Here is a 14,397-nt window from a genome sequence, read left to right as displayed (position 1 = left end):
GTACCCTCACCACCGTCCAGACCTTCCGCACAGCCCTTAAGATCTGGCTATCCCGTCAGGCCTGGGGATAAGCCCCTAATCTCGCCCCACCCGAATGCTGAATGAATGTTGTGTTTTATTGTTTTATTTCATTATATTTCACATTTTCTTTTTGTGTTTTGTCTTGCACTCCCTTCCTACAAATTGTAAGCCGCCCTGAGTCCCCTCAGGGAAAAGACCGGCCTATAAATGTCAAATAAAATGAAGAAAAAAAAATGAAAGACAGTACTTGCTCACTTTTTAGCGAGCAGGTGATTAATATTATTTATTGGGGGAACATGCAAATTCATTTATCTTTTTTAGTGTTTGCAGTCTTATACAATCTTCCTGGGTTCAAACCCCCAACGTTTGTTTTTTCAAAGCGATTACAGGTAACCCTTGACTTATGACCCACAATTGAGCCCAAAATTTCTGTTGTTAAGTGAGACATTTGTTGAGGTTCGCTCCCTTTTATGACCTCGTTCAGTGCATTACTGCGGTTGTTGATAACACGGTCGTTAAGCGGATCTGGCTTCCTTGTTGACTTCGCTCATCGGGAGGTCTCAAAAGGGGATCACACACACACACACACGGACGGACGGGACACTGCAACCGTCGTAAATAAGAGCCAGTTGCCAAGTGCCTGAATTTTGATCATGTGAACATGAGGGTATTGCAATGGCGATAAGCATGAAAAACGATCAAAAGTCACTGAAAAGTGACGTTGGAATTTCAAATCGTCACTCAATGAACTGTAATTTTATTTCATTTTTAAATCTGCGTGCAGAATGGAATTAGGAGTTTTGTAAAAGCTTGTTTAATATTGCGATTCCTTCTTTTTCACCATTCATTCCTCCTTCCTTCCTTCCTTCCTTCCTTCCTTCCTTCCTTCCTTCCTTCCTTCCTTCCTTCCTTCCTTCCTTCCTTCCTTCGTCTTTCTTCCAGCTCCGGTGCAGAGGCGGCCTATCTGACTAAACTTAGAGTTGATGGCATAACCAGGGAACCCATTCGGGAATTGACCACCACATCCAGATGTTTGATCCAGCTGAGGACTGGGAAGTCTTCTAGGACAAAGCGGCTGGCTGACCACGGATGAGGCCCATCCAGACTTGGGACAAAATGGCTGCCAAGGAGGGGACCCAGTCAAGCTTCGGCCTCCGGTTTCATGCCGAGCTGGAGCAAGGAATGCATCAGCGGATTAAAATGGAGGAGGAAGAGCCGGCGGGTTCCACGTCTGGAGAAGGCTCAGAGGAAGCGCCTCACCTCCTGCAGGCTGGAAGTTTTCGGGAGTTCTGGCCAAGGCCATCCGGGGACCAGGAAGGCGGAGATGGGCTCCTCCAGCGGTGGGAGGCCCAGTGGCAGGAGTTTCTGCAGAAACTGGAGTACCCTCACTCAGAATGGGAGGCGCCCCAGTTGCTGGAGGAGCCCACCCCCTGGGATAACACCAAGGCCTTCTTGGCATCTTTTGAACAAGTGGCCCAGGCCTGTCAGTGGCCCAGAGAAGACTGGATGGCCCGTCTCTTGCCTGCCCTGAGCGGGGAAGCAGAGCAGATCTTCAGCAACCTGGACACCAGAGACCGGGTGGACTATGACAAGGTGAAAGCCGCGATCATGAGGGGGGACGCTCTTTCCAGGGAGCGGCAGCGGCAGAACTTCCGCCGGTTCTGCTACCAGGAGGCCGAAGGCCCCAGGGGCGTCTACAGCCAGCTCCAGAAACTTTGCCATCGGTGGCTGAAGGTGGAGAGACACTCCAAGGAGCAGATTTTGGAGCTGCTGATCCTGGAGCAGTTCCTGGCCATCCTGCCCCCAGAGATGCAAAGTTGGGTCCGGGAACACGGTCCGGAAACGTGCTCCCAGGCGGTTTCCCTGGCCGAGGATTTCCTGCAAAGGCAACCCCCCGAGGCAGGTTGGGAAGAAGAGGTGAGCTTTGGGCTTCAAATATTGCAGCAATGGGTTCTCTGCCCCGTTGCTGGCCATGGTGGGTGTGGCCTAGTTGGCCTCCTGCACTACAGCAGGTGGGGGGGGGCTTTCCTCGAGCCTCTGGGAGGGCGAAAACTGTTTCCCCGAGAACCCGGGGAAACAGAAATAGGCCTGTATCCGGACTTCCGGAACCTCTGGTAGGCCCATTTCTCCCCATCCCCAAGCCGCCACACGGGCCCTGCTCTTACTGGCATGATGAACAGGTTGCGTGGAGACTCCTGGGAGGGGTGCGGTGGGAGGGACTGGCTGGGGTAGGAGGGAGTGGCCAGCCAGGGCATTTGGATTTTTGCCGAACTGGGCAGAATCCTAGCTAGAAGATCGGCTGAACTCGTGCGAACCCCCAGCAGTCCACCCCTGCCTCCGTCCCTTCTTTGCAGCAAGATTCTGTGGCTCAGTTCACACAATAGACTGAGTCCCAAATCTGGATTAAGAGTCCAGTTCCTTAATGTAGGATGGTGTGAAAGCTGAGGTTTTGCGGATTGCTGAAATGCAACCCTGTTTTGCAGGAGCTCTCAGACATTGTGAGAACACAAACCCCTAAATTACACCATATTTTTCAGAGTATAAGACCCACCTTTTTCCCTCAAAAAAGAGGGTGAAAATTTGAGTGTGTCTTATACACTGAATACAACATTTTCTTGCCTCCCAAACCCCCACCTCTTTGCAAAAATGGCTGGGCATAGCTTTTAGGAGGCTCCTGGGGACTGGGGAGGGCAAAAATGAGCAAAAAGGGGTTGTTTTTTGCTCGTTTTGGTGGGCCGTCCCCAGGAGCACTCTACAAGCCCCCTAAAGGCTATGCATGTCCTTTTTTTGACAAAAAAGCGGGCCCATTTTTGCAAAAAACGGGCCCATTTTTGCAAAAAACAGGCTGTTTTTGGGAGGTCTGCAGAGTGCAAAAACTTTTTTTTAAAATTTGCCTCTTCAAAATCTTGGTGCATCTTATACTCCGAAAAATACGGTAAATTAATGTTGTGACCCTCCCTCTTGCCTCATCCAGGAAGAATGAATGGATTTGTGTGGGGTTATGGGTTGGGAAGAAATCGAGTGGTGCGGTAGCCTCGAGGTGGAGCTCTCACCTCACAATCGGGAGGCTATGAGTTCGATCCTAGGTATTTCTCTCTCTGGGCACAATGAGGATATATCTGCTGCACAAAACTCCCAATTGGTAACAGGAAGGGCATCTGGCCAGCTGCTGCCATTTTTGAAGCAGTTGCTGCTTGTGGGTGTGTCCTTTAAGTGTCAACCCAGCTCCACCTTAGTGTGTACCAGAGGGGGTTCCTACAGGTTCGAACTGGTTCGGCTGAATAGGTAGTAACTCGGCCAACCACGCATCTGAACTGGTTCCATTGGCAGTGCCATCTTCTTTTTTGCTTCTGCACATGCGCAGAAGCAAAAAAAAATTACCCACCGCGCATGTGCACTAAGCATGTCTTTGAGCAAACTGGCAATAAAAGAATCCGGAACCCACCCCTGGTGTGCACCTTCGCTCCATCCCCATTCCTGTCATTTAGGCCAGGGATTTCCAATTTTATGACGTGTGGACTTCAACTCCCAGAATTCCTTAGCCGGCATGCGCTGACTGAGGAATTCTGGGACTTGAAGTCCCCACGTCGTAAAGTTGCAAAAGTTGGAGGCTCCTGATTTAGGCCCAGCTCGATGCAATTGCTTGTTATAAAATGGATTTGTGGTCCAGCGAAGACTCCGGGATCGAAGATAGCTGTAGTTCCTGTTCTTGGAGCCGAGGTGGCGCAGTGGTTAGAGTGCAGTACTGCAGCCACTTCAGCTGACTGCTAACTGCAGTTCGGCGGTTCAAATCTCACCAGGCTCAGGGTTGACTCAGCCTTCCATCCTTCCGAGGTGGGTAAAATGAGGACCCAGACTGTGGGGGGCGATATGCTGACTCTGTAAACCTCTTAGAGAGGGCTGAAAGCCCTATGAAGCGGTATATAAGTCTAACTGCTATTGCTATTGCTATTGGATGCCCCCGCTTGGAGCCTGGCAAATACCACCATTTTCTTTTCTTCCCCCTAGTGCCTGTCTTCCCAAACCTTTCCTTGAAGTGACATCCCCCCTTTTCCTTCCAGGAGTTGGGACCCATTGAAGAGATTTCGCTGCACTTCTCCGAGGGAGAAGACTCACCATCGAACGAGGCCGATGGGGATGTTCATGAGAGAGATGTTGATTCCTTGGGTGAGAATAAAGGAATTTTTGCCTTCCTCTCCTTTTTTCCCCCCTGTAATAATCCATAAGGGATTTGCAGCGATACAGATCCTCGACTTATCACCATAATTGAGCCCGTAATGATGATAAGAGGGGCTGTTTGTTAAGTAGATCATCTTGTCATCCATAATATACGGCAGTCTATGACTTACGACCACAATTGAACCCAAGAATTCTGTTGTTAAGCGAGACAGCTGCTAAGTGAATTGTGCCCCGTTTTACGACCTTCCTTGCCACAGTTGTTAAGGGGATCACTGTTAGTAACACAGTTGTTAAGTGAATCTGGCTTCTTCATTGACTTTGCCCTTCAGAAGGTCGCAAAAAGCGACCGCGTGACACCAAAATACTGCAACCGTCATAAATATGAGTCAATTGTCAAGTGTCTGAATTTTGATCATGTGACCATGGGGATGCTGCAACGGTCGTAAGTGTGAAAAAACGGTCATAAGTCACTTTGCTCATGCTGTTATAACTTCGAATGGTCACGAAATGAACTGTTGTAAGTTGAGGACTACCTGAAGTTACACCGGTGATGGACCAGCTTAATCTAGCATACAGATTAATCAACCTAATTTGAAATTTGATTGTAGAGAAAGTTAAGCTAGTGTTGCAGCCTGCTGAGCTACCTATCCAGCTACTGGAACAGTTTTGCCTAGTAGTTAGAGTGGGGGACTCGGATGTGGGAAATCCAGATTCAATTCCATGCTCAGGGCAAAGCTCCTTGGGGGAATCTGAGCCAGAGGTCTGTTAATTAGGTAACAGGGGAAGGGAAAAGATCCATACACTCTTATCTTGAATGCATGCAGCTAGTCCTCAATTTATGACCACTTGGCAATTAGGCATCTGTTTACGACAGTTGCAGCATTCTGGGGTCATATGATTCCCCATGTTTTACCTTTTCATCTGGCTTCCAACAAGCACAGTCCACGAGAGACGTTGACTATGTAGTTCACTTAACAACTGCAATATTTGCTTAACAACAATGACAAAAAGTCATAAAATCACTCCCAACTCACTCTCCCACCTTCCTTGGCAACAGACATTCTGTTTACCATAAATAAAGGATGACCTGTACAATTTGTTAGATAGGTTAGATTAGGTAGGTAGGTAGAGATAAGAGGTAGGTAGGTAGGTAGGTAGGTAGGTAGGTAGGTAGGTAGGTAGATGATGATGATGATGATAGATAGATAGATAGATAGATAGATAGATAGATAGATAGATAGATAGATAGATAGATAGATAGATAGATAGATATAGATAGATAAGATAGATGAGAGATATGATAAATATAGATAGATAGGATGATAGGTAAGATATGATAGATAGATATGATAGGTAGGTAGGTAGGTAGATATGATAGGTAGATGATAGTTATGATAGATAGATGATAGATAGATAGATAGATAGATAGATAGATAGATAGATAGATAGATAGATAGATAGATAGATAGATAGATATAAGATAGATAAGAGATATGATAAATATAGATAGGGTGATAGGTAAGATATGATAGATAAATATGATAAATAGATATGATAGATAGATAGATAGATAGATAGATAGATAGATAGATAGATAGAGATAGATTAGATAGATAGATACATAGATACATAGAAGATAGATAGATAGATAGTTAGCTAGATAGATATAGTAGATATGATAGATGATAGATAGATAGATAGATAGATAGATGGATAGATAGATAGATAGATAGATAGATAGATAGATAGATAGATAGATAGATAATGATAGATAAGATAGATAAGAGATATGATAAATATAGATAGATAGGGTGATAGGTAAGATATGATAGATAAATATGATAGATATGATAGATAGATAGATAGATAGATAGATAGATAGATAGATAGATAGATAGATAGATAGATAGATAATGATAGATAGATAGATAGATAGATAGATAGATAGATAGATAGATAGATAGATAGATAGATAGATAATGATAGATAGACAGAGAGAGAGAGAGATAAGAGATATGATAAATATAGATAGATAGGGTGATAGGTAAGATATGATAGATAAATATGATAGATATGATAGATAGATAGATAGATAGATAGATAGATAGATAGATAGATAGATAGATAGATAATGATAGATAGATAGATAATGATAGATAGATAGATAGATAGATAGATAGATAGATAATGATAGATAGATAGATAGATAGATAGATAGATAGATAGATAGATAGATAGATAATGATAGATAGATAGATAATGATAGATAAGATAGATAAGAGATATGATAAATATAGATAGATAGGGTGATAGGTAAGATATGATAGATAAATATGATAGATATGATAGATAGATAGATAGATAGATAGATAGATAGATAGATAGATAGATAGATAGATAGATAGATAGATAATGATAGAGAGAGAGAGAGAGAGAGATAAGAGATATGATAAATATAGATAGATAGGGTGATAGGTAAGATATGATAGATAAATATGATAGATATGATAGATAGATAGATAGATAGATAGATAGATAGATAGATAGATAATGATAGATAGATAGATAATGATAGATAGATAGATAGATAGATAGATAGATAGATAGATAGATAGATAGATAGACAGACAGACAGACAGACAGACAGACAGACAGACTAGATAGATAGATAGATAGATAGATAGATAGATAGATAGATAGATAGATAGATAGATAGATAAGAGATATGATAAATATAGATAGGATGATAGATTTATATGATAGATAAGATAGGTAGATAGGTAGGTAGGTAGAAAAACAGGTAGAAAAATAAATAGATTAATCAAATGGTAGATAGATGATGGATGGATGGATGGATGGATGGATAAGAAGCCATGCTGGATGCCTAACATTATTCCTCTTTTTATTAATTTTTTATGTGATTGCCTTATTGAATATTTCCTCTTGGTTTTTGTGGGTGCAGGATGGTCATGCATAAATGAGAAGATGGCCCATGCCGAAAGTTTTGACCAAGTTTTCAACAGGACCCTGAGACGGGGGAGACTGGAGAACAAAGTTTCCCACTTTGGGCAGGAGGATGACGTCCTGCAGGGGTGGTACCGAGCCGAGAGGAAGAAAGCAAGTGGCCTGCCAGACAGGGAGGAATCCGGCTTCCCCCCATGGGAGGGCGAGGAATTGCTGGACGGTCCCAGGGATGACGAGCAATTCTACGCAGGAAAAGATGCCTACCTGGTGGGCGGGTGGAACTTCAGGCAAACAGCCGACCTGATTAAACACGAGAAAAACGATTTTTACAAATTCTCTGACGGTGGGAGGAGCTTCCTGTCCGGCAACGAGAACGATGAGGAGAAGAAGCCGCACCAATGCCCCGAGTGTGGCAAGTCCTTTATTGCCAAAGCCCACCTGATCATCCATCAGCGGATCCACACCGGAGAGCGGCCCTTTAAATGTCTGTCCTGTGGGAAGACCTTCACCCAGCGCTCGAACCTCACCGTCCATCAGCGCATCCACACGGGCGTGAAACCCTTCCAGTGCTCGGACTGTGGGAAAAGTTTCTGCTCCAGCACCAACCTCAGCAAACACCAGAGCGTCCACGTGAAAGGGGCCCCGTACACATGCTTAGCCTGCGGGAAAAGCTTCAAGGTCCACGCCCACTTTATCGCCCACAAAAGGATCCACGCCAGGCGGAAGCTTCACTCCTGTCCGGACTGCGGGAAATCTTTCCTCGCCGCATTGCATCTCATCATCCACCAGCGAATTCATACCGGAGAGAAACCCTACAAATGCTTGGAGTGCGGGAAAACCTTTAGCCAGAACGCTCACCTCAAAGTGCACCAGAAAATCCACAAGAAAGGGAAGCGGTTTCAGTGCGCCGACTGCGGCGATAGCTTCCACTCCCGGCTCAACCTCAGCCAGCATCAAACTCTCCACTCCGCCCAAAACCCTTACAAGTGCACCGAATGCGACAAGTCCTTCCGCCTCAACTCCCACCTGATGGCGCACAAGCGGAATCACGCGGCCAAAAAACCACACAAGTGCTCCTACTGCGGGAAAGCTTTCTTCACCAAATCCTACTTCATCATCCACCAGAGGATCCACACCGGGGAGAGGCCATTCAAGTGCTTGACGTGCGGGAAATGCTTCAGCCAAAGCTCCCACCTGAACGTCCACAAGCGCACCCACACCGGGGTGAAGCCCTTCCCGTGTTCTCACTGCGGGCAGAGTTTCAGCTCCAGCACCAACCTGCTGAAGCACCAGAGGATCCACACGGGGGAAAACCTGTACATCTGCTCAGACTGCGGGAAAAGCTTCAAGGTGCACTCCCACCTGATTGCCCATAAGAGAATGCACGCGGCCAAGAAGCCCCACAAGTGCTCCTATTGCGGGAAGTCCTTCTTCGCCAAGTCCTACCTCATCATCCACCAGAGGATCCACACCGGGGAGAGGCCCTACAAGTGCTTGGCTTGCGGCAAGAGCTTCACGCAGAGCTCCAACCTGACGGTGCACGAGCGCACCCACGCGGGCAAGAACCCGTTCCAGTGCTCCGACTGCGGGAAGAGCTTCAAGGTGAGCTCGCACCTGCTGGCCCACAAGAAAATCCACGAAACGAAGAAGCCGCACAAGTGCTCCTACTGCAACAAGTCCTTTGTTTTCAAGTCGTATCTGATCATCCACGAGCGGATGCACACGGGCGAGCGGCCGTTCAAGTGCCTGGCCTGCGGGAAAAGCTTCAGTCAGAGTTCCCACCTCAATGTCCACAAAAGGACGCACTTGGGGAAGAAGCCGTACCAGTGTTCCGAATGCGGGAAAAGTTTCCGCGTGAGTTCCCAGCTCCTGGCCCACAAAGCCATCCACACGGCTAAAAAGGCCTACCCCGACCCGACTAGCAACGCCAACAGCAACATCAACAGCAGTAACAACAACAACAACGGCAATAGCAATAAATGCCTGGATTGCGGGAAAACCTTCATTTCCAAGTCCTACCTGATCATCCATCAGAGGATCCACACCGGGGAGAGACCCTACAAATGCCTGGTGTGCGGGAAATGCTTCAGCCAGAGCTCGCACCTGACGGTCCACCAGAAGACCCACCGGCGGGTGAAGATGTTCCCGTGCTCCGACTGTGAGGAGAGCTTCAATTCCCACATGAAGCTGTTGAAGCACCAGAGGATCCACATGAAAGGGAATCCCTTCCAGTGCCTGGATTGCGGGAAATCGTTTGTCACCAAATCCCAACTCATCATCCATCAGAGGAGCCACACGGGGGAGAGGCCGTACAAGTGCTTGGACTGCGGGAAAGGGTTCAGCCAGAGCTCCAATCTGATCCGGCATCAGCGGATTCACTCGGGGGAGAACCCCTATAAATGTTCGGACTGTGGGAAGAGCTTCTGCTCGCACGAGAATCTGATTAAACACCAGAGAATCCACACCTAACGAGCTGTTGATAAAAGAGGGGGCCGGTATTTCTCAACCTTGAGGACTTTTAAGATGCGTGGACTTCAACTCCCAGAATTCCCCAGCCCGCTTTGCTTCCGAATTTTGAATTCTGGGAGTTGAAGTCTGTGCATCTTGAGAAACACTATTATGGATCATTAGCCAAGTGTCTGCCAGGAAGACCCTACTAGGAGAAAATGCGGTTTTGCTGTCACAACATGACAAGTTGCTGCTCATCAGAGCATCGAGATGTATCATGTCAAGGCAGAGAAAAGGAGGACGCCTCCCGGTGGGGGGAGTTTCTCCCATGTATTTGGAAGCCTTTACTCAGAATTTGAACTGGGTACTGTCTTTAAACTGAGGAGCTAAGAGGGTTCAGAGAGTGTGATTCTGCATCCATCAGCCAGCTTCAAAGGGCCTCTTAAGGACCATCAGCCAAGCTGTTTCTTGACATCCGTTAAGTAGTTTCTTTTGAATTAGACTTAATCTCCCAACTTTTCTTCAGGCCTACAAAGGGAATCTCCTTTTATCTTAGCAGCACAAACGATGACTCTGCCAGGAGGGGACAGTCCTGGTCCCTCAAGGGCCTTCCAAGTCTATAAGGATAGACAGACGTGAAGCTGGATCTCCTATCGTCCTGTTCTGCTCCACGATCACCATGCCACGCTGATCTTGGAATCTCTTCTGCTAGCTAGAAATTTTCATGAAGGTTTGTTTACCTTAAGGAAAGGCAACCCAGCATCCTCCTCCATATGTACAAAGATTGTATGGGTGGGAATTTAAAGCATGTCAAAGATGGGGGGGTGGGGGTGTTGGAGCCTAGCCTTGATTCCTTCCGACTAGCATCACTCTCTAGATCGGGGTGTCAAACTCGATTTCATTGAGGGTCGCATCAGGGTTGTGTTTGACCTGGGGGGGGGGAGGAGGAGTTGAGACCAGGGTGGGCATGGCCAGCTCGACATCACTCGTTTCGGGGGCACTTGTGGTGGCCAAGTGCTAAGGCAGGACTTCCCTCAGACCCTCCCTCACTCTCATTATAACCTTCCTTCCTTCCCTCCCTCCAGTGGTGGGATTCAAATAATTTAACAACCGGTTCTCTGCCCTAATGACCAGCTGCGTAGGCGGGTCTTGGTGGTCATGTGACCATCTGGGCGTGGCCAACTCAATGTCACTCACACCGATGGGCGCTGCTTCATCTTAGGTGTTACAATGTACTAAGGGTTAACCGGAGAGGCAGTTTCTGTAAGCAGGGCAAAAGAGATGAGGCTAGAAACAACACCAGAATGTTTCCTTCCTGCCTTCCTTATAGGATTAGCCTGTAAAGTGGAAAAAAACAAAATGAGATTTCTTCCAACAACCGGTTCTCCGAACTGCTTAGAAAGTTAACAACCAGTTCTCCCAATTAGGTGCGAGCTGGCTGAATCCCACCACTGCCTCCCTCCCTTTTCTTCTTTTTCCTTCCCTCTTCATTCATTCATTCTTCATTCCCCTTTCCATATTTTTCTTTCCTTGCTCTCTTCCCATCTTTCCTTCTTTTTCTTTATCTTTACTTTTTCCCTTTCTCCTTTCCTGCCCCTTCTTGTATACTCAAATGCAAAACGTGAAACATTTAGTTTGTTTTGATAGCCCTCTGCCCTTGAAAGGGGAGCCCAGGAGGGCTGTACGCAGCCCTCCCAAACTCTGTGGGAGAGGCACCATGGGCCGGTCCTTTGCTGTTTCCAGGGTGGCCCCATGGGCCAGATCTGGCACATGGGCCTTGAGTTTGACACTCCTGCTCTAGATCTTAGGTTGACCAAGTCTTTCCGGTCATCTTATCTGCTGCCTTTTGTTATTAAAAAAAAAGATAGAGATTCAGTTCGGGTCATCTTCATGAAAACATTCCTATCCCAAGCTCTTAAGGGGATTCTTTTTTTACGATCTTGAGAAATGGAAAGACTGCCTAAGCCTGGGACTTACTTCCCGAAGCTCCTATAAAAAGGGAAAAAATAGAGGTGTTAGGATCAGGCCAGGAGAAAAGCCACAAAAATATTTCGTTGGTGACTCTCGGTGGATTTTCCGGTGCTATGAGATCTCGCGTTTTTGGTCAGATGTCTTAGAATCGGCGCAGAGGACTTCGAGACGAGACATTTATTGGGAAAATGTCCTTCCTCCTCTACCAATGGGGAAAGAGTTCTTCCATTTAAGACATGTAAGTAGTACCACTACTAAGTCTTTTTTTTTTTTTGGTCCTTTCCAGGATATTAAAAAAAAACATTTTGAGATGGAAAGGTAGATCGTGTCTTGGTATGGACAACGCTCTTCAATGTCCACCAGACAACAACCAAAGAGGAAAAAAATGTATTAATATGGTCATCGTAGGCAGCAAAATATGAATAATAGAGGGAATTAGGTAAATAGGGATAGAGCGGGAGGGAATTGGTAAAAAGGAAGGGAACATTAAGAGTAGGAGCTCAACAATATTGACATGCCTTTGGCGTAGATGTTTGAAATGGAAATGTTGGGTTTGTTTCAATGTGGATGCTGGAAGAAAGTGACTGTTTAAGAACAAAATGGACGCTGGAAGGAAGCGACCGTGAAGGAGAATTCGAAGAAATACCGAAAAATACCATAAAAGGGTACGAAATGCAGTTCAGACTGGAGTGTTCCTCCATTGGAATCGTTTTACCTTTCCTGAACTTACCTTAGAGACAGGCCTTTAAGAAGGGCCGTTTTGCCTCCGTTACTTTGAATAAAGTGTTTCTTAAAATGATGTATGGAACAGAAAAGGGGCAGCTGTAGAAGTGGGAGACTCCGAAACGGACAGTTTTTGTTTTTTTAACGGCCGCGCGAGAAAAGGACGAACGCTTCCGTGTAAGTTATACCGCCTTGTCTTTCTGCGAAGAAAGAACAATATGCAACTAAAACAAGACTCCCGTTGCCGTGCCCCTCCCTCAAATAGGAAAGAAAAATCTCCTCACACTTTGCCAAAATGAAAGAAGTGTAACTTCTTCGTACATTTCTTGTAAGTATGAAAAATGATAATAAAATATATATCTATACAAAATGTTGGAAGTGTTGAGTGTGTCAGTGTTCCAAGTATCGTGTAGAATTAAATCAGAGTCCAAGGCTTAACGATCCTTAAAGTTCCAATTTAATAAAGCAGACATCTTAGCACATCTGTGTTAATCCCAATTCTGGAAATTACATCAGAATCCCACCCAGTTAAAAGTTCATGATCTTGTCCCCACACTCACATCACATGGTTCAATCTTCTTCTTCCACGCTGGCGTCTCTACCCGGCTGCTTCTGGTCAAGATGACCTTGGTCTTCTAGAAAAGAATGATAACAATACATTCCACAATCCTACTCCTGTCTATTCACCCCTCCCATCAACTATACTAATGAAACAGCATAATGAAATAAGAGAAAGTGTGGCAGGCCAAAATTCTAAAAGGAATATAATTGCAGGCGTGACAGAGTGATTGTGACCTACCCAGGCAAACATCACCAGTTTGGGGCGGGGGGAAAAATTTCATCCATTTTTTTTCCAGGGAAACCAAAATAGATCTTTTCAAATGCCATTCAGATGTCCCTAAGATTGTTGCCATGGTTTTAATATTTTTAGAGAACTGAATCAGTGTTGAAATCTAAATTCAGCCATAAACTTGCTCAGTAAGGTTGTCTGCTTTCATTCTAGGCCAGGGGTGTCAAACTCGATTTCATTGAGGGCCACATCAGGGTTGGGTTTGACCTCAGAGGGCTGGGGGGCGTGGCCAGCTTGACATCACTCATGTCGGGGGCACCTGTGGTGGCCAAGTGCTAAGGCAGGACTTCCCTCAGACCCTCACTCTCATTATAATCTTCCTCCCTCCCTCCCCTTTCCTTCTTTTTCCTTTCCTCTTCATTCTCCTTCCTTCTTCCTTCCCCTCTTTCCTTATTTTTCCTTCTTTGCTCTATTCCCATCTTTCCTTCTTTTTCTTTGTCTTTCCTCTTTCTCCTTTCCTGTCCGTTCTTGCATGCTCAAATGCAAAAGGGGAAACATTTCTCCTTTAGTTTTGCTTTTAGTTTGTTTTGCTAGCGAAAGCGGAACTTGTGGGGGCGCGTCAAGCTTAGTTTTCACTGGCTGAAGGCTGCCGGATGTCGTTGCGGCCAAAAACAGAGCCCGGGAGGGCCGTATGCAGCCCCTCACAGAGCCCGGGAGGGCCGTATGCAGCCCCTCACCCGAGCTCTTTTCGCTGGCAGAGCACCACAGGCTGGTCCTTTGCTATTTCCAGGCCGTCCCTGTGGGGCAGATCTAAGCACCCCATTTGACACTCTTGTTTAGGTTGATTCATTGTTTTGTTTAAAACATTTATACTGGTAACCTTCAACGTATCATGAGAATTGAGCCTGGAATTCTGCTTGTAAGTCACCATTGTCATATGTTGAGGCTTCATACAATTAGATTCAAAATTATGGCTTTTTTTTTTAAATGACAGGTTTTCTCAAATTTTAATTTATTCAGCAAAAGTTAAAACAGGAAACACCAACATATTTTTTTTGAACAGGTGGACAAAAGAAGAAAAATACAACAAATAAGACATTAAAAAGTGTCTTTTAAAAAAAGACTAATACATATAACGTCCTTCCTAGTTGAATGCTGACTACGGTAATATAAATAAAACAATGTTAGTTTCCCACAACTTGCGAACAGGCCAAAAGAATTTTAAACTACTAAATCTGCTTATGATTTTTATGACAGTTGTTAAGCAATCGCCATGGCTGGGGTGCAAATCTATTTTCTCT

The 14,397-nt window shown here is 45.6% G+C and overlaps 1 protein-coding gene across 1 annotated transcript in view; it reads left to right on the top strand.

Annotated features, from left to right (window-relative positions):
- The window catches only part of LOC106547331 (uncharacterized), a 14,423-nt gene extending 4,330 nt beyond the window's left edge, over positions 1–10,093 (top strand). Inside the window, exons 2-4 of the mRNA XM_014064460.2 lie at positions 964–1,938; positions 4,083–4,188; positions 7,163–10,093. Of these exons, the coding sequence (XP_013919935.2) occupies positions 1,111–1,938; positions 4,083–4,188; positions 7,163–9,633 (3,405 nt within the window). The 5' untranslated portion in view covers positions 964–1,110 and the 3' untranslated portion in view covers positions 9,634–10,093. The remainder of the gene's footprint in view (positions 1–963; positions 1,939–4,082; positions 4,189–7,162) is intronic.
- Positions 10,094–14,397: the final 4,304 nt, after the last annotated feature.

Source organism: Thamnophis sirtalis, unplaced genomic scaffold (genome assembly GCF_051295495.1).
Source record: "Thamnophis sirtalis isolate CommonGarterSnake01/CBP01778 unplaced genomic scaffold, rThaSir2_p1.2 scaffold_3, whole genome shotgun sequence".
Classification (NCBI taxonomy): Eukaryota; Metazoa; Chordata; class Lepidosauria; order Squamata; family Natricidae; genus Thamnophis; species Thamnophis sirtalis.
This window is presented reverse-complemented; position numbering and strand designations above follow the sequence as displayed.